The following is a 19,971-nucleotide window of genomic DNA, read 5'->3' as shown; positions in this document are numbered from 1 at the left end:
GACCTTCCTCTTGGAGGGATATGCTTGCTAGATGACAGAGACAAAGCACTTTCTGAAGCTTTTTTTTTTTGGTTGTTTTTCTTCTATGTCAAAGACAAGGCAGTTTGCACACTGCTTCGTATTTGCTTGTCCAAAAACCAGTAAATCAGTTCTGGCAGCTCTCCCTTGAAATAACAGTAGTAAAAAACCAGGGATGATCAATGTGTCAAACAAGAGGCATCACTAATAAAGTGGAAGGAATAGCTTGCTATGAGCTTGTCTCACCCCCATTTTTACCTTCAAATTCTTCCAGAAGGTGGTGAGGCGCCTCCAACTGCCTTTGGCACTATCCTCGGGCCATAAAGCTGGCTTTAAAATCCAGCTGGGGGTTTCCCCGGTGAAGGGAAATATTGAGTGGCACAGAGCCAACATAGCTCACTTAGGCAACTCTCTGTTGCAACATGAGTGGAGGAAGGAGATTAGACAGAGCCCTGGTGCTGATTCAGAAAGGCCAGGATCCTTTTAACCAGCAAATTAAAGTTATAGCTGCATCTTTTCTTCCCACTCGATTGCCCCACACTACCCATCCTGCTTTATATCATTTAAGAAGCAGAGCTCCCAGCTTCTGAGCGGGATAAAGCACAAGTTCCCTGCCTCAGCACTTAAGAGCTTCTGTATGTTAGCAGGGAACAACTCAAACTGCACTGCAGGGTGCTTTTCCACTCTGGCTCTGCTGTCCTCCTGGGTGAATTCGGACATGTGAGTTGAGTGGGAGTCTGTCAGAAAGAACAATTGTGAATGGAACTGGTATTATTTAGATATATATATGCACATACAAAGAGAGGATAAGATTAAGACAGGTTAAACTGATTTTAACCGTTTAAGCATTTAAACCATAGTGATGTACACCAAGGAAATCCTACTTTGTGTTACATTTAGCATCGCAAATTGTTTTGTGCCATAACTATTGGCAGGTCCCTGATGAAATTAGTAATATTTGTTAAAAGAAGGGTTGTGTTTCCGAGATCCAGAGAGACTTTGAAGAAGATAAATAAAGTGAGTTCAGCAATCAGGCAATAGCTTAAAAATCATTGCTTATGTCAGTGTGACTAAAAAAAGAGATATAACTCACAGGGTGATTTTGCACCATGTGCTCGTATTTCAACACATCCCAACAGGGCGTTTATTCTCCCTAGATCTGTAAATGTGTTAATTCAGGCAATTCAAAATCTGTTCCTCTGAAATCCTGCCTGAAATAAAAATAAATCTTGCAATCTTTTGGTATCAAGCATTTTGCTGAAATCGCTCCACTGTGTATTTGTGGAGTCTTTAGAGATTCAGAGCCTTTGAGATGAGTTCATTTATGGATGTGCAGGCAAAGATAAAGCTAAGATATTCCCTTGTTTGTTTTCCAAATGTACTGAGATGTTAATTGCTTTAATAGAGATGCTAACTCATTTGCCATGGGGCAAAGACGGTGCAAGAACAGCTTGTCTTTCAATCCCTTGGGGTTTTTTTGTGGAAGTGATAGAGAAATTGCACTTTTCTGCAGCCTTTAATATGATACCCAAGAAATGTTTCTGGAAATAGAAGAAATTCTGTCTTTCAGTTTGTAGACTCCATTCACACCGAGACAGAGAACACCTTTAACTTGTCATTTAAACCCACCAGTTAAAGCATTTGTAACCGAGGAGTGACCAAAAAAAAGTTCATTTACCTAATATTCTATATCTTATTGTTGTTCATATAACTAGGATAAATGTATACCAGTTTGTTGTTGGTTTTTTCTTACATTAGAGAGATCAGCTATATATGCTAAAGACCTGGAAGACCTGGTAAACACATGAACAGCACATGCTCACAAGTACAGTGATTGATCACCTCATTGGTATGATTAAAAGAAAATTCTGTTTAAAACAAATGTTCTTTGAAAGATGGTTTTTAAAACCTAATCAGTGTTTGAACAAAGCACAGCACATTGGAAGCCTGATCTGCTACTACTTCCTAAACAGTGTATAATTAAATGTTGATAAGGGGGTTACTCTCATATTTGCTAAATTCTACTTTGTGGCAAGATGAGCGCCTTCTGTAGTTGCAAATGCGTAAAGTCGCATCTGCAAGGGGAGTTCTTCCTGTTTAGCTCTTGCAAATGTACTTCTCAAGTAAAAGGGACTCGAAATAAGATAATTTGGAATAATCAGCTCTTGTCCTGTGCATACACACAGGCAGAAAAGTTACTGCTTTATCTAGCCAGACTAACTTTCCCACATAAGCAAAATCTTGAGACAGTGCTCATGATGCTTTTATATTGCTGAAGGGTATCTGTAAATTAAAATATTGCATGAAAATGTTTATGCTGCAGCTGGAAAGGAGCTACTTCATATTTTCTAGCTTGTGGAAGGGAGGAAAAGTTAGATGATAATCCTACTCTTTACACATATGATTAGTAGTTCTAAATATGATCAGAGGGAAAAACTAGAAATGGTTCAAAAAGTCATTTGATTAACATGGATTTCATACAAAATTTAAACTAAATATAAGAAACTGAGAGCCAAGGATCAAGACAAACAAATCACTGATTAAGAAGATGACAAAGAGTGGGTTAAAGTTCAGTGAGGTGTGCAAGTGAGTAAAATTTTACCTTATCCTGAAACAACAAACAAACAGAACAGCACAATATGCCATATTCAGGAATGTGAGAGCCATGTTGTATCTGGCACTTGAACAACAGAGGATTATTGCTGCTGATATGGTAATTGCAGAGGTACAGAAGAAAAGTGGGTGGATCATGTGAAATTCATGAAATACTTGAGGTGAACTTACAGCAGGATTAGTCTTTTAATTGTGTACATTGATCTCTATGCACAACTGGTTTACTAAAAAGGCATATTGTTCATTCTCAAGAGGTTTAAAAATCCATTTCAGTTCAGTGTCTCTTTTTTTTTCGGTTCTTAAAATATTTTGCAACATGCTACTCCCCTTTGGCCTACGCAAACAAATATGTCTGCATATGCATACCTACTAGAGCCAGTCAAAACTGCTGTCAGTAGCTGGCTTTTCTGGTAAGAGCATTTCTGGTTGCTTTCCACAAGACAGAAAATCATTTTAAACACTTTTGTCCAGCCCCAGATTCTGTGGCATGGGCTGTGCTCACATTCAAAACATTTACTAATCTAAGTCTGATACTGTTGTTTTGTCCAAGGGCATAAACAAGGTTTCTGCACAGACTGAGCAAAAACTGAAGGACTTGTATGGCAAGCTGGATTTCTGCACTGTAACTGGGTCAGAGGATTTCCATGATGACCTTGACCGCTGTCAGAAATGCCATTGTCCCTTATGTGAAAGGTTGGGGCATCGCATACAGCACTTTGCCCAGGTCTGCACTGCTCACTCCATCTTAAGTCAGCATCATACCTGCTAACTTCTGTTTTGCAGCTGTGTTTAAATGTACTGGATTTCCTGTGTTGCTGTAGCTGCCCATTAGCCTTGTATTTGTGTTTAATGAGGTTTGTATTTAATTAGATTGCTCATGTGAACAGGAGTTAGAGGATCAAATCTGCATCGCAAAAAGTGTTGCATTAATTTGTAATAAATGTAAATGAAGGATACACTCCTGGATAACACACACTAATTCACAGGGAATTTCACTGCAACAGGGAAAATACACAGCAGGCACCTGGGAGGTGACAGGCTGCCTGCCTCACCCATCCATGTCCATGCAGGGGAAATGAAAGTGGGTTGTTTCAGAAATACACTGAAAAAAGCACTGTTACTTCCTTACCCCTTAACCTGTTGTCAGCTCCCTTCTTCATGGCTCCCAAAATGTTCCTGACATGTCCCAATGTTCCCATTCCACCAATACCTCCCGAAAAAAAAAAATTCACCAACTTTTCCCTTCCTTTGGAGAGAGCTGGGGTTGTTCAGCCTGGAGAAGAGAAGGCTCCAGGTAGATGAAAGGGGAAGAACAATAACAGGTAACACTTTTTTTAATGTGACTGGGGCTACCACAGTTTGACTCAGTGGGTAGGTTGGTTTTAGAGGATGTTACTTTTGAGCATGTATTTTGAAAAATAGCCTGATAAAATTTTGCATTTTACTGCACTGAGCCTGCAAAAATTTGCCTATCAGGGGGGCCAGGTACAACCCACTAAAAAAGTGCAGATACTTTTGAATTTCTTTTTCTACTTTTACACAAGCTGATGCTTTGTCAGATTCCTTGAAAAGTACTACTGACACCTAAACAATGAATGTAAATACCCCTATGCTTCTCTCTTGGCAACTCAAAGCAAATTGGAATGGCTTCTCAGGTATTTGGAGTAATTTAGATAACAACTAAAATGAGAGACTTAGAAGTTCTGTTAAACTTCTCAGTCAGGCAGATGCCTCTAACTCTGCTCACTCTGATCATGGCATCACTGGGAGAAATGGCATTTAAATTTGCAAGTCAGACTGCTGATACTTCTCAAACCATCATATCAAAAATCTAACAACCAAGAAGATTGACTACAAATGCACATAAATATCTAGTTTTCTCATTCACACACACATATTGTACACAAAACAACTGTAAGCTCCAAACTATCTCTGACTTGAAAACATGATTGATTTGTGGCAACTGTTTGAAAATTTGGAAGATTAGCTGTAATTATAAGATCAAAATTAGAAAATATTGACTAGTTGGCAAAAAGCATTTCAGTACAAGATTGGGGCAGGGGTGAGGTGGGTATTTATTTCCCCTATGTCTAAAAGGACCATAATAAAAACTCACACAATGAATTCTTATTCTTTCTTTGGAATTTTACCAGACTGCTAAACAAATGTCAGACAAGACTGATCCAGGGGAAGGAGGAAACAGACTCTGAAACAGAAGCACTGAAATCAAGATATCTGGTTTTTAAGCAAGTGGTCTGTTTTGAACTTCTACTTCATGATTTCCTGTTAGAATTTCTGACTGGGGACTGTATTGTCCCTCCAGAACTGGAAACTAAGGCTAGAGTTGTAGAAACTGTACAAAATATTATGTATGATGTATGGTCTGGTGTTACAAACCACTCCTGGTCAGGCTGTGCAGGGTGGCTCTGTCTGTGCCCCTTTCCAGCACTGTCTCCAGCAGTTCTGCTGTCAGACCCAGGAGTAGTGGACATTAAAGCTTTACCAATTCCTGAATGGCTCCCCCTCCCCATGACAGACCATTCCTGGCTTTTATCTACTGGGACATATCTCTACAAAAGTGCTAAATGATGCTATGAGGTAATTCAGGGGCAGTAAACCCAGAGCAAGCAGAGCTTTCATCCTCTGCAGGATCCCTTGAGATCCACAGCTGTGTTTACAGATGGAACATTCAGGAGTTTCCTCCAAGTATTTTCCACACTTGTAAGGCCCAGGTTAAGCTGCAGGAGAAAGCCTGACATACATATGTAGTGCTGATGCCCATGTTAGGTGCTGCTTGGTTTCAAAGGCATTTCCAGGAGCTGATTTAAAACATTTACATCAGTGTGTTGCTCAAATCACTGAAACTTAGAGGTAAGGAGCTAATTATAGATGCTGTGAGCAGACCCACTGGTAGTCATTTCATAGAACTGAATGATGTCATGCCACAGAATAGCTTTGCAATCAGTTTGACAGGTGTTTCCCAAAAAGAAATGCAGGTGGGGGATTTGCATGGGTGTTTGTTACAGATATTTATTGGTTTTTACCATCTCCAGTTCTTCACACAAATGAGCTATTTATTAACTAACTGTTACAATGCCAGGTATAAACATTAACCAAGGAAGTGATGAATTTATACAGAGATTGACAGCTGTTTGCTAAATGTTCACTTTGATTGCATATATAGAAGCCTTAGCTCTCTTGTGACTCGTCTTATGGAAAGAAGCATCAGCTTCAGAGCACTGTAAACTTCCTTCAGTGCCATCACTCCTTTCCCAGTACCTCTGCCTTTGTTAACATCCTTTAAATGTCTAGCTGTGTCAGGGAGAGAAGACCTTATTGCTGCATCTGTATTGAGACTGCTGTGGAAATTTTTCCCTTGACAGTGTCAGAAATGTTATTCAGAGTTGCTCAGATAGCTACAGCATTCATAAATGGAATACAACTCACCCTTTTCCCCCTTTAATGTGTTCAGCAGACAGGTGGCAACCCAACTGCTGGGAAATTCCTAAGTATTTATATCCTTTAACTCTCAAATTATATGAACAAGTAATAGGAAATGTCATACACTGGCTATATGAGCAATGTCCCCATTAATCAATCATCCAAAATAAACTGGAATATTATGTTTCTTTGTACTATATTGTATACTGAAAAAGCAAGCTTGATTCTTATTGGCTCTGCTCCATGAGGAGCTTTATGGGCAGAATCTCTTCTTCCACATATGCTTTGACCAGGCAAAAGAGGGACTCACAAATGTAGAATACCAAGATGCAATTGCCTGCCTTCTGGTGCCAGCATTTGACACTCACTTAGACATAATTTTTAACTGAGTCTAGAAGCTGTGAGGCAGCACAGATCCACACCTGAAAAAATGAGATCTTAAGTTGCTCTAAATCAGTGATTAGACCCAGCATGTTTTAGAGACAACTGGGATTTTCAAAATGAAATCCAAACAAAACAAATTATTTTTTAATTCCTAGTTTCAAGAAAGAATGGTTGATTCACAACTTAGGTTGGTGACTGATGTCCTACACATCAATTCAAAGAATGAAACTGGAATTTGTGAGTTGCACTGAGGTCCCATCTGCCTCAATTCCTGACGATCTTTCATCAGTTTTGGCAGCAGACATCTACTTTTAATGGATGTGTCACAGGGCATCCTGTGAGACAGAAACTCACAGGGAACCCCAGAAAAGTGCTGCTGTGTACATTCCTGGAACAACTCACTGTGAATATAGAAAAAAAACCTCTCAGCAAAGAACATGTAGTGCCAGACAGGTTGCACTCACTGCCAGTGTGGTACAGATTCTCACTGAGCAGACACAATCTTTGCAGGCAAGTACCCTGAGGCAAATTTATCTGCACCACATGTATTTGGTGGGCACTGTGGGGTAATACATACATCATCTGTCCAGCACCTCTCAGGTCCAAATTTACAGGATTGTTTTCCCTCCTCTCTGAACACAATGTGGATTCTATAGCCGTGTTCCCATCAAAATACATTGAAGTGCCATTAGGAAGCACATGCCTACTGAAAAGTCTCATTGAAAGACAAAAGTCTCAAAGTACTTAAGCATACCTGTATAAACTACTGAGAAAAAACAGGTGCCTTATGGATTGCAGAAAAGACAGATGTCCCTGAATCTGTAGTGCTGGCAGTCTGTATAAATAAATGAAAAAAAAAATTAATGTTAAGAATTATTAAAAAATTATAAAACTCCTTGGCATAACAAATCATTCATAAACAATCCAGATGGCTTTGTTTCTTAGTCTTTGTATGTTTTGGCTTATACATTTCACAGTCTGGCTGCACAACTGAGAAGAAACTAATACAATACAGCCCTTTTGCTCCACTCTAGAAATGCTGAGAAACATTTAACTGGAAGTAAATATACCCTGTGCAACTACACTGTCAACTTATGAACGGCTATGGAGAGTGAGGTATGTAATTCAGAATGAGACTCTGGGATTTTTTTGAAGATACATTTGCTTTTCCATCTGTTACTAGGGATTTTGGTAGTGTTGTTGTTGTTGTTAAGGATTTTATACCTTCATTCCTTAAATTACAAATATATGGCCTTGATTCGTTTTAGTCCTGGGCCTTTTCTCACACCTTTACCTATGTAAAAAGGCCTCCCTGTGGATGTAAATGTGCTTTGCTACCATAAAAATATCCAATTACTAAGCACAACAACAACTTTTATCTGTCCCTATAAAATCCACAAGCCTTACTGCATCACAAACATGCCCCAGAGAGGCAAAGCAGAGACAGGATCTGAATATGTTTTGAACACCCACTGAGATGAATCAGTTAAAATACATTGTGTATTATTGTATGATTATTGCAGTCTCTTTCACATAAAGTTAAGCTTGCTTGTAAACTTTAATTGTGTATATGTTACTTTGGTAATTTTTATAGCATAAATTCATCTTCAATAACCTGACTTTGGAATTTTTGGTTTAGCAATAAGAGGATTAACCTTACAGTATATATATTTGAAAAGAACTGAGTTCCTCTTGAAATCCCTTTGCTCATAACAATTTAAACATAGAAATTCATACACTGAAATTTCATAATAGTGATGGGACTATCCTGATGTTTGACAGATAAAGCTTCAGCCAGGGACACTGATGCACTGAGATTTCTCAATGTAAAATAATAAAAGATACAGGAATCATGACTGCCCCCTATAACAAATCAGGTTGGAAGGGACCTCTGGAGGCCAGCTGGTCTAACTCCCTGTTCCCAGCAGAGCCAGTCCAACTTTCAGTCCAGCTCCAAAGTTAGATCAGGTGGCTCAGGACCCTGTCTGTTCCAGCACTATCTCCAAGGAGGGGGAAGCCTCTCCAGACACCTGTTGCAGTGTTTGACCACTCTCATTCTGAAGAGCTTTTCTCTATTGTCAGACAACAGATGTCTACTGAATGACTGACAGAAAGAGGAACTCGCTCCACTTCTGCTGGTTTGGCAAGAAGGACTGGCTCATGTTGCATTATAACAGAGCCAGATCCACAGCAAGGGAAGGGTCAGGACCACACAGTAAGAAGCTGAGGGCAAGAAACTGTGAGGTAGAACATCACCTGATAGATGGGCTCAGCCAAGGCACCCGCCTGCACCTTCCCAACCTCTGTACACCCACGCCACTGACAGATGTTGGCTCGCTCTTTCCCCACCACTTGCTGGGCAGCCTTGTTCCTATTTTGCCATCTCCTCTCCTCTGGCTGAAGCCTTTGCTCACATGCTGTTAACCCAAGGGGGACCATGCTCTTTTTTCAGCTTTCAGCATTACTACCACTGCAGTCTGCTGTCCTGCTGGCATTAGATGGCAAGAAGGTATTTTAAATGAATCATCAGTTATAATAGCCATTTTTCTTAAACTGTGGCTGACATCATTTAATTGTAGGCCCTACTACAAAATAACAGATGAATAAACATATAATTTCTGCAACTTAGTAATTAGACAGGCTCTTCTAACAGGGGCTTCTTTTTCCTTTTATATTCTAGAACTCAAACTGCATCCACCATTTTCCCACAAATGTCTCCACTGACTGGCTCACAAAAGACTGTGTCCTCATATGTTCCTGTCTAGGAAGTTCTTCTGAGCTTTCACAGCTGCTGAGAAAAAAAGGTATTGGAAAGTCACATCCTCTACTTGAAATTCCCCCTCTTAAAAACCTTCTGCCCCATTTGATTTCATAATATCCCATTCAGATTTTAAATGGTCAAGAAGAAGCACATTCTTCAGCTTAACTTTATCTGGAACTCATCATCATTTCATCAATGGATTGAAACAATTTTTAGTGACTGGAGAGTCAACAAGCCAAATTTATATCTGAGGTAAGCACAAGCAGCTTCAAATAAGTCATGAGAAGTCTGAGGCAGACCTTCACAAAGAATATAAAACATTATATTTGCAGCACTGTGCTTCCCTTTCATTGATCTCCTCCCCTTCTTTTTGCAGGCTGAATATAAACCAGGGTTTTAAATGTTTTTAATACAATCATGATTCTTCCCTGGATACAAGGAGAAGAAATGGCAAACTGCTTTGGATCAGATATGCTCTTGCAGGATTTTCAACCCCTCTGCACACCTAAAACTCTTCTACCCATACCTAACACACAGAAGCCAGCTTGTTCCTGACCATGGAAGGGTAGTCAAGGAGGCAATATAAAAATAAACCAGCAGTCCTTCACCTCACCTCCACCTTGCATCTTAAAAAAAAAAAAAAAGACACGCTCTGAAATTTTCACATGCTTCTTTTCTTTGTAACCTGATATTTTCACCTGTCTTTCTAGACAAACTGCTTTCTGTTGTTCTTTGAGAACAGAGTGAGCTAATCTCAGACTTACAATTTTCTGACCAGTGCATTCAACAAAATAAGACTCTGTTCAGAGTTAACAGTCTTTTATCCTAAGAATGTTATTACTGTTAGGCCAAAATATTGATGTTCTGGGTGTTATCCACTTAAAAGTTTATATGAATGAGAGCTTATAAATGCAGGTCACTGTGGTGCTCATGCCCTTCTTTCCCACAGCAACAACAAATAGTAATTAACTTAGTTTTCTTTCCTCTTTTAGAACTCGAGTTTATTTTTCATGTCCAGCATGGGCTTGTCTGCCTTTCCCTTTTTCATATTAGGCTTTTTTAATTGATTAAGTACATTTGAATGACCCCATGAAATCGAAGTCTCTTTCACAATCCATTTGAATAACAATAGAGTTTCACTGGCATATTACTGCAACACCCAAACTGCGCTTTAGAATTAAATAAACAGCAGTCTATCAAATCCACAATGTTTAAGACACCTGTAAGTGTCAGGAGATGTTAAAAGTTGGCAGAAACAACAAAATGGATTATGAGAAATGCTAAAGATTCTAAAACTGTCTGAAAATTTCCTCTCCTGTGTACATATGTTGAAAAGAAAGTAGTTTGAAACAAATAGACTGGTCTTCATTACCACAGGTTATATATTCTCTTTTTATATTGAGACTTTTGAACTATTTTCTTGATTGGGAGCTCACTTTAGCAGACTGTCAAGACAGTAACTTTGTACTTAATGGTTTATATTGAGCCAGATGACATTTCACATATCACAACTTTAAAGCATTTTATGAATGCTGTACTTTTTTTATCATATCCTTGGCATTCCTAAGAAAATATTTATTATTAGAAAAAACAGGAAGTCTAAAATTTATTTAAGGCTGGTAATTATTATATCCTGCATAATTTGAAGTACTCAAGCAGTTAAAACGAGGCTATGAATTGTCAAAGATCTCATACATTTTATCCTGCCCTCACAATAAACGCAAATACATTTTACTTCTGATTCATCATTGGCCACAAACAAAACATGAACACACAAAGCCATTCTCCAGATAGTATAAACCAGCATAGCAACTGAAGTGTGAGTTGAGCAATGATGATTTACACCATCTGTGCTTACAGCCCATTAGCAGTTCATTTCAATAAAAGTGTACCAGCCTACAGACAAGTGACTAACAGTGAGTAAGAGCAAAAAGTAAGTGAGGTGGGTGTTTATTGTGACAACTATCTTAATTTCTGGAATGTATTTGTGATTTTTTAAAAAATGTATCAGCTTTTTTGGTTGGTTTTTTTTTTAATTTAAATATTCTCTCTTTGGATATATGAGAAAGTGAGATATGTTACTAGTTAAGTTTTTCAGTTGCTGTAGATTTGTCTGAACTTGATGTTTCTTGAGAACAGTACTTCATTATTCTGTTTCCTGATGACAACATGTTATTATGCTCCTTTTCTGTAAATAATATTTATTATGATCTCCAATTTCAAATGCCTCCTCGAAACTTCATCTTGCTGTTTCATAGAGAAGTGGCTTGACCATCAAAATAGTAACTTCTTTTTCTAAAATGACTAGAATTTTAGAAAAACCCCCTAAGCTTGATAAAGGCCATCCCTATGAACCAGAAATTGTTGTTACTTCTTCCATTGTCTTTTCACATTGTCTTATGTTATATATCTCACTTATAGCCTTTGTGTGTGTGTGTCCCTTAATTGCAAGCTAGCCAACAAGCTTTTGTGCAAGTGCTTAATTTTAATAACTGCCTGTGCAGGTAAGCAAAGTAAAAGTTACAATTTCTTTTCTGAGATGCAAGAGAGGAGAGGGAAAAGGATAAATTAGTGGTTAGATTTGGAATTTAAGAGAATTTGGTACATTTTTCTGATCTGTAACCATCTTGCTATACCTTAGATGAGTTACTTCATCTAAGTAACTCAATCTTACATCCATAAAACAAAACTTGGTTTCATGATACTACCCTGTCCCAAAAAAGGCTTAGAAAAATAAAGGGTAGAGATAGGAATAATGTACATTTCTATTGAGTAATGGATACAGGGTTTATGAAGTTGCAGGGAAGCAAACAGCTGATGCTTTCCTTCCTTTTTTCTCTGTACTTTCTGCTGTTCCAGTTCCTGTAATTCTTCTTTTCTCTTTCATTGCTTCAAATCATCCACTGTTTTCTTTCAGGGAATTAGAATATTGCTCCATTTTGTCTTGTATTCCAGCCCAAACCCATATCTGCATTGAACCTAGACCCCTCCACTTGCATTCCACCCCCAGCTTGTTGGATGGGCCGTGAATCTGGCAGTCCTGGAGAAGCTAGAGTGAAGTAGACCTATGAAAACTACCTGCAGTGACAGACTAGTGAGGCTATTCTCATTCAACCATTTTCCAGAGGGATGGAGCTTCCAAGGTCTGATGCACACATGGAAGGGAAGAATCACTGTTTGCCCCTGAGCATTGCTACCCTCCACCCCATGTCTCTGATGCCTGCATTTCCCATGCTGCTCAAATCCCTCCTCTCTGGACTGAGCCCTGAGATCTCCCGCTGATCTATAGCCACAAAGTTCTCTCTTCTGCTCTTTCCCCACCCTCGGTCCTACATCTTCTATAGCTACTGGTTTCCAAATCCTCATGCTCCCATTGCTGCTCTCCCACAAACCTGGGCTGCTCTGACTGCTGCACCCTGCTCTCCATGCCAACAAAGGGAGTGATATCTAAAAATGCTACAAATGTTTCAACGTGAGTATCTCAGCAACACTTCTACTTTTAAATACCCTGAAGAACAGTCAGTAGCAGCTATGTCTGGTACAGAAGTCTGCTCTGAAGGCAGATTAGGCCCAACCTCCCACTGCCCCTGAAACCGTCCATGAAAAAGTCATCACCTCACTTCCCATCTGGTGACTTGGGTTTCCCCTAATCTGCTTCAGCCAAAACAAACCAGCACAGCAGACTTCTACTATTTAAACTGCTTAAGCTGCTATGGTTGACTTTGGCCAAAGCTAATTTGGGAGGGATTGAGTGAGCAGCTTGCAGGTAGGGAGGGGAGGTGGTAGCCTTTGGCAGAAGGCAGGCATGATGGTGACTGGGAGCTGTGTGGGAATGGTAACTTCTTCAACAACTCCACTGCAGCCTATGGAGGAAGTGAGCACCCACAAGGGGATTTTAAAGCATGGTAAATTCTGTGCTTATAGTTCAATTCTCACTTATTTCACAAGAGGCTTCCCTGGCAAACCACTCCTTTCCACCACGCAGAAACCATGATGACGTTACTCAGGCTGTCATTTATCTTTCCCCTGTTTAATCACTGCTAACTGATTAACCCAATGAAGTGCCACAAAGTCCATTAGCTGGAAAAGGAACACAAAGCTGAACTAGCTTTTAGTAATAAAGGAAGAGAAACCTTTGTAAAAAAGGTGGGTGACCTCCAGCTCTTCAAAGTACCCAGCTATTGCCCCTCGCTGGCCCCCAGGAAGAGGGGCAGTCAGGGGTGACACACTTGCAGCCACTCCTGCCACAAGTGAGGCTTGGACGGGTAGGACAGGGGGGAGTGTCAAAGTTCAAGGGCTGTGGCATAGCCGGTTGGATAGCCACCACAGTGTCTTTTGCCCTCGTTTCACCCCATATAGACACTGCTGATCTTCGTATCTCATAAGCCTCATAAGGAGGCACAAGAAAGGAACGCTAACTTTAACTCTTTCAGTACCATTTTCTCAAAAACAAACAGTGCACTTAGGCCAAAAAGTTCATCACCAGAAGTGCAGAAAAATACATTTCATAGAATTGACAGACTTCAAAAACTTGGGGAGGGGAAGTCAGCAGCCAGGGACATCAGCAAAGCCAGGCACTCTCTCTCTCCCAGATGGTTCAGGTGTTTGCCAGATGAAGGCCTGACCCTCTCCTGGTTTGCACCTGCAGTTCAGATCATTTCCAGGAGCTTGCTGCGCAAGTGGTAGGGAGGAACGAAAGGCAGGAGGGGGAAAAAAGAGTTTCTCAGAGGGGGAAAAAAAAGAGTTAAATGATGTTAAGACTCTGACATGCAAAGGAGTTTGTGCTCCTGTACATGTGGCCACGGCCAGCTGAGGGATGTCAGCTGCCAACACGCTTTGGCCACTGCAAACAGGAGGCAAAGGATGCAGCTCCTACTCTCAATGACGCAAGGTCTGATGCTGCTGTGTTTGAGTCTTCCTGACTCCTTCTGTTTGTGTCTTGAGGTTAGCAATGAACCTGTCCAGTTTCACCCTGCAATGTGCTCCCAAATCAGACTTTTGACTCAAGCTTGGCTGAAAAGAAAAAGTTATTCTTAGTAATAATTTCAATATGCAGGAATTAATTGTGATACCACTGGTTTTTGTCACATCTTTTATTACACTAGGAAAAGAAATATCCTGACTCTGTACTGAAAAAAGCTTTAATTTGCTGTTCCAGTACAGACTTTTCTGCATATATTTTTTTTTAGCTAAAAAGAAAAATATTTTCAAAAGATCACAAGTACTTCTTATTGTTACAGTTTTACAGTCAGGAAATTTTCAGTCTCACAATTTAAACAAAACCCAAACCTGTTACATAAGGTGTTACTGAGTTGAGATGAGAAAAGGGAAGAGAGAATTGAAATGTCTTTCCTCCTCACCACGCACCTCTCTCCACTGCTCCCCACTTCTCTTTGTGAGGATAACCATGCTGGAACTGTTTGTTCCTGCAATTTTCTGGAATGAAAGAGCTGGGGCACTGGCCGTCACCTCCAGTTTCTCTGGCACACTCTCTGATCCCCTTCATCAAAATGGGTCACTTCTAGCTCTGTTAACCAGCAGTTAATTGTGCAGATTTTTAATGCTGTGAGCATTTTGGGGGTTTGAGAAAGGCATCTTTGGGGCCACTGCTTTATTGAGAGAAGGGCAAAACTGCTTTTCAGCTACTGGAAAGGGACACGTGCAAAACAGTGAACATCCCAATGTTAACTGCTTTGTCATAATTTCTTCACTGCTTTTGATCTTTGTCTCTGTCGTGGAGCTTGGGCTTCTCTTGTCCCTGCCTGCTCTGCACTCCCTCACACAGGACATGACTGTTCAGTACAAGTGCCAACAAGGCGTTCTCATGACACAGCTCACAACTCCGTAGCACGAGGGCCTTCATCAGGCTGGTTCTTGGTCAATATTGGCAGGATAGAGCCCCCTGTCTCCCCATACAATTTATTGGGTTACATTTTTCCTGAAACACCAAACATCCAAACCATTTTACTATGAGTGACAGCCATGTGCTTTTCCAATGGCACTTTGTAAGAGACAGCCACCAAGAACATAAGGAGCCATGCAGTTAATCCTCTTTCTCATGCTGTCTTCCAAGGGTTTCTGGCACAGGGATTCAAAGCCATCAGAGGTGATGGACTGGAGTTTGAATTTTGGTGTGCAAGCTGCCCTGCATGCCCAGCAGTGCCAGGAGGTTCCCCATAGTAATGATGCCTCTAAGGGAGAAAGAGGACTGCAAAATATTCTATCATGTCTGGAAGAGGGATGCACAACAGACAGGACCCATGCAGCCCCTGAAGGATGTACCTTGCCAGTTCGGATTGGTACTAATCATAACAGATACATGTCAGGCAAAAATAACATATACTTCTGTGGATCTGCATAGACTTTTACAGTGTGGTTTCAGATTTTTAAATTTATTTAAGGAGTTTATTTAAAGGGCAAAGGCCCCCAGTGTTCCACATGACCCACAGGGTGCTCTGCCCCCCCTCAGTGACAGGGGCTGGATCTGGATGACTTTAAGTTCCTTCCCCTTCCCTCAAACACTCTGTGGCTGTACGATCCCATAGCACTACCACAGGAGGATGTGACGCCTTCACACCCGGGTGGTTGTGCATCGCACGGCACCGCGGCACACTGTGAAAGCAGAGGCCAGGGCGGTATTTAGGGATACCCCCTCAGCTGGCGCACGCCGGAGAGGACAGGATGGGAGGGAAGGAGGGGAGAAGTGGCCGAGCGGAGCAGGCCGCGGGCCCGAGGCGTCGCCAGGGCCACACGCCCGGCGGGCCGCGGGGCCTGCGGAGAGGCCGGAGCGCAGCGAGGGCCGGGCGAGGGGCGGGGAAGGGCCGCGGCGGCGGCTCGGTTGAATCGCTCCGCGGCCGCGGCTCCTCCCAGGGGCGGCCCGGCGGCTGAGGCTGGAGGCCGCGGGCAGCGGGGCCCGCGTTCCCCCGGGGGTGAAACAGTGAGAGACCCCCTCCCCTCCGCCATCGCCTCCCGCCGCCGGGGCTGCGCGGCCGCCGCGGCCCCGCAGGGATCCTCCCTCGCTGCTCCTCCTCTTTCTCCTTCACCCTCTCCCCCACCTTCACCCCCCCGGCTGAGTTCATTCACTGGGATTGGTTTCAAATGACGCCATCGCTTTATATTTACACCAATGACCTCATCCCAGCAGCTTGAAGTTTACTGACCAGCAAAACTCTTTTCTCTCGCTCGTTCCTCTCTCCTTGTGCCTGCTCTTCCCGGCTGTTTGTAGTCGCTGCTGTCATTGTGGGATTCTAAGGCTTTAAAAAAGAACAGAACAAAAAACCCCAAACAAACAAAAAGACCGAACACACACACAAAAAACCCCAACCCCCAAAACTTTTTCCCTCCTCCCGAGCTTTTCGGTGTGTGTGTCCCCCTCACCACTGTCCCCTTTTAATTTTTTCAAGCCATCTTGAGAGGGGGGGAAGGAGGGGGAAAAGAGAGCTACAAAGCTTCAAATGTTTCCTTTTTCTGCTCCTCTCCCCTCCCACCTTCACGCTTCCCACTCTTAAAAAAAAAAAAAGCCGAATATATTTTTTCTTTTCTAATTTTTAAATTTGCTGGGGCTTGGTTGTTGTTTTTGGGAGGGCTTTTTTTTTATTTTTGGTTTGGTGGGGGTTCCCCCCCCCCCCTTATTGAAGAAGAAGGAAAAAGAGGAGCTTTCCCAGCGACTGCAAGAAGACAAAGTTGTTTCGGGCGGCAGCGGCGAGGCTAGTGGGCAATTGCCTTTATGCTTGCCGAGGGGACAGGCAGCCAGACTGACAGGGTGACACAGTAAGTGCCGCAGCAGCGCAGGGGACCCCGGCCCGGGGCCGCGCCGCGGAAGCCAAGCCGGGAGGGGGGCGAGGGGCGCGGGGGGGCCGGGCCGGGCCGGGCTGGGCGGGGAGGAGGAGGAGGAGGAGGAGGAGGGGGAGGGAGGTGAGGGAGAGGCGGGCGGCGGGAGCCCTCCCTCCCTCCTCCCGCATGCCCTTCCCCGCCGCCCCCTCACCTCCGGAGGAGAGCGCCCGCAGTGGACAGGTCGCTGCCCCGGCCCGGGCGGGCTCCGGCCGCCTCCGCAGGTGGTAAGAACGGGGGGCCGGAGGGAGGGGGAACGGCACGGGCACCGCGCGGCACCGGCGCTGCCCTCCCTACCTGCTGCCGGCACCCTGCTGCCCGCGGCGGCTCCTGCCTCCCGTGCCTTCCTTGCTCTCCTCCCGACATCCACCTGCCTGTCCCCGGGCGGGGAGGAGGCGCTGCCGGGAGAAGCGATGGGCAGGAGCCCGCGGGGGGCTCGGCGCTGCCCGTGAGCCGCGGCGTGCGCCGCTGCCCCGCTAAACTTAGCCCGGAGCGCCGGCTCCGAGCGGGCTGCGCAAAATGGTCGGGGATGCTTTAAAGCCCCGGAGGGCTCCCGAAGAAATGCTCAAGTTCTGCCTTCGCCTTGGAAAAGGTTTAAATTGAGGCGGCTGACAAAATGGAGGGCTGCCGCGGCGTCCAGGAGGGAGGCAAATTGTTAACCTGGCATCGCGCTCGCCCGAGCTCCCGGCCCGGGGCTGGCGCCGGGACGCGGCCTGACAGATCCCCGCTTCCCGCTTTGTCCCCCCGGGCCGGGATGCGGGGCTGAGCGCGCATCACCAGGTGTATGGGATGTGCCTATTGCCGAGCCTGACCAATGGCAGGATTTTCCAGCGGCCAAAAACATTTGGTTACATGTCAGATGAGAAACTGGGATTTTAAACTTTTTTTAAAAAATATTTTGATTTTTTTTTTCTTAAAGTAAACCCAGGAGAATTTACTTTCTTTTACCGTTGTTTCAGCTGGTTGAAGTGTAAAAACAATTTCTTTGGTTTTCCTTCAAATGAAGGGTGTAGTGATAGCGAGCTATATTGTCTGACCTATGACTAATTTTTCTGGTCAAACATTCAATGTATACCCAGCAGAAAAAAATAGATCTGTGCTAGTTTTGAAGCCTAAAAGCAGACTGAACTGCTTCTCTTTGTGGGGATATTTGTTGGGGTTCTTAAAAGAGAAAACCCCAACCAAAACCCGAGAATGATTTTGTAATCCTTGCTCTGAGATTTATTCTATTCCTGGCCATGTGTGGTTTGGTAGATACAGAGTTTACAAAGTCACAACTGACCAAACAGGAGTTGGTTTAGACTCTTGTGTTTTGAGGAGAGGTGGAAAAATAGTAAGTCTTAATTTCTTTTTATGGTGTTCATCCCACTGCCCATTGGAGATTGAAACATTCATCACAGTTGTTTATGTTGGTTGTCTGGGAGTTTCTGCTTGAATGTGGACTGAAGTATGCAGCAGGGAGGTGTACATGTATTTTTAGCTTTCATTTTTAATGACAAAAGATACAAAGAATAGTGATACAAGTAAATCTTGCATTTACTGATTATGCTCATTAATATTTTGAGGATGGAATCTATAAGAAATATCTGAGTTGTAGTAAGTTCCACTTGTTGTGCTTGTTTAATACAATAGTGCTTTAGTAAATCTTAATACACAATTTAAAAGTCCCTTTTTAAATGAACAAATATATGAAAGCAGCAGAGAATGTGTCAGTTCCTGTGCTACAGATGGTAGCTTCAAAATGCTTTGGTCTAATGCATATGGGAAGGTCCAGAAAAACAAACCAAGCATTTCAAAATGTAACATGTTGTATGAAGATACCTGAGTGCATTCCTGCTCCAGTAGCTCTGCTTTTGTTAGCTACCAGGGCAGATGTAATGGAACAAAATCACACCAGAAAAACTTCTGCAGAAGATAGCGAGCTCAGTTATCTTTGTTTCTGTAAAAATGCACGCTCCTCTTCCAGCCAAGACAGCTGGCCGGGCAGGGGTGTTTGTTTTTAGCTTGGCCTGACCATGGGGACGGTATCGGCAGAAGCTGTGCAGGAATGTGTTAAATGGATTTCGCTGGGAGCTCTGTCTCCCAAGGCAGCCCCGGCGGGATGCCAGCCCCGGCCCGTGGGAGGAGTTGTGGTTGTAGCTGCCGTGTGCCCGTGCACCTTCCTTGGCAAATCCACTGTGCCCTGCGAGCTCCGCGCTGCGCTCGCAGGGCGGTGAAGTCATACGGAGTCACTGGCAGCGGGGTGTGAGATGGGCCAGTCGCTCTCTGCCTATCAGATAAGAGATTCACGTCGGCCTGCCGAAGCCCTCAGGGGCTGAATTCAGGCTCTCTTTGTAAGGCCGGCCTTCATAAGAAATGTCAAATGGACAAGTTAGATGTTGGTTTCTGTTGGTTTATCTTCAAGCGAGCTCTGCTGCAACGCGTTGGGCAGTAAGAGGCGTGTGCGGGGTGAGGGCTTTGCTCCATCACCTGGGTTTTTAAAGTTCAATGCCATAATCCTCACACCGATTCAGCAATATTCACTGTTTTCAAAATGCAATTTTGCTAAGAAATATAGTGAGTACAGCTGAAGTAGTTTTCCCCCGAAAAAAAAAGGAGGCAGCAGGATGATAGCTTTCACTTCGTAGTATGTCAGCTGAAATTTCTAGGACTTATTTTTTCTTTTTCCTTTCTGTGGAAGCAGTCAGGAAAGCATCATGGATATTCTTCAAGTGCTGACAGTCCTTAATAGCCAGATGGCATGGAGTAGTTACTGTCAAAGGATGAGGTGTGGAAGGATTGACACATCCCTTCCTTTTTCTTTCCATGTTTTTTTCCAACCTTTGAAAGAAACATGGGTTTGGTCTGTGACTCCACTGAATCTGCCCCTATGGATTTGTTGTTATGATAGTGACTAAATGCTTCTTGCAATCTTGTAGTATTTT

General features: G+C 43.0%; 2 protein-coding genes across 7 annotated transcripts in view; one reads left to right on the top strand and one right to left on the bottom strand.

The window, feature by feature from the left end:
* Positions 1-15,421: 15,421 nt before the first annotated feature.
* On the bottom strand, positions 15,422-19,269 carry LOC120501690 (rabphilin-3A-like). Its single transcript, XM_039708290.1, has 4 exons — positions 19,062-19,269; positions 17,202-17,611; positions 16,378-16,464; positions 15,422-15,829 (listed from the first exon to the last, which is right to left on the bottom strand). The coding sequence occupies exons 1-4, from the start codon at positions 19,267-19,269 to the stop codon at positions 15,683-15,685; spliced, it is 852 nt and encodes a 283-aa protein (XP_039564224.1). The 3' UTR covers positions 15,422-15,682.
* DUSP16 (dual specificity phosphatase 16) overlaps positions 16,783-19,971 on the top strand; it is a 63,144-nt gene continuing 59,955 nt past the window's right edge. For 2 of the 6 annotated variants that reach the window (XM_039708377.1, XM_039708373.1), the window contains exon 1: positions 16,783-16,987. The gene's annotated coding sequence lies outside the window, so the exon portion shown is untranslated. Of the gene's footprint in view, positions 16,988-17,086; positions 17,275-19,971 lie in introns of those variants that run through there. The other 4 variants (XM_039708378.1, XM_039708374.1, XM_039708376.1 and 1 more) reach the window with 2 other exon arrangements.

Source organism: Passer montanus, unplaced genomic scaffold, assembly GCF_014805655.1.
Source record: "Passer montanus isolate IOZ18808 unplaced genomic scaffold, ASM1480565v1 scaffold20, whole genome shotgun sequence".
Taxonomy (NCBI): Eukaryota; Metazoa; Chordata; class Aves; order Passeriformes; family Passeridae; genus Passer; species Passer montanus.
Note: the sequence above shows the minus strand (reverse complement) of the source record. Positions and strands in the feature narration are given on the sequence as shown.

What these genes read in the sequence shown, in the direction of transcription:
- LOC120501690 (XM_039708290.1), bottom strand. Translation starts at nt 19,269, where the DNA reads ATGACTTCACCGCCCTGCGAGCGCAGCGCGGAGCTCGCAGGGCACAGT. An exon ending in GCGGGCGCTCTCCTCCGGAG is followed by an intron (nt 16,465 to 17,201) that starts GTGAGGGGGCGG and finishes TTAAAGCCTTAG; the next exon opens with AATCCCACAATGACAGCAGC. An exon ending in GAGAGAAAAGAGTTTTGCTG is followed by an intron (nt 15,830 to 16,377) that starts GTCAGTAAACTT and finishes CTGCTTTCACAG; the next exon opens with TGTGCCGCGGTGCCGTGCGA.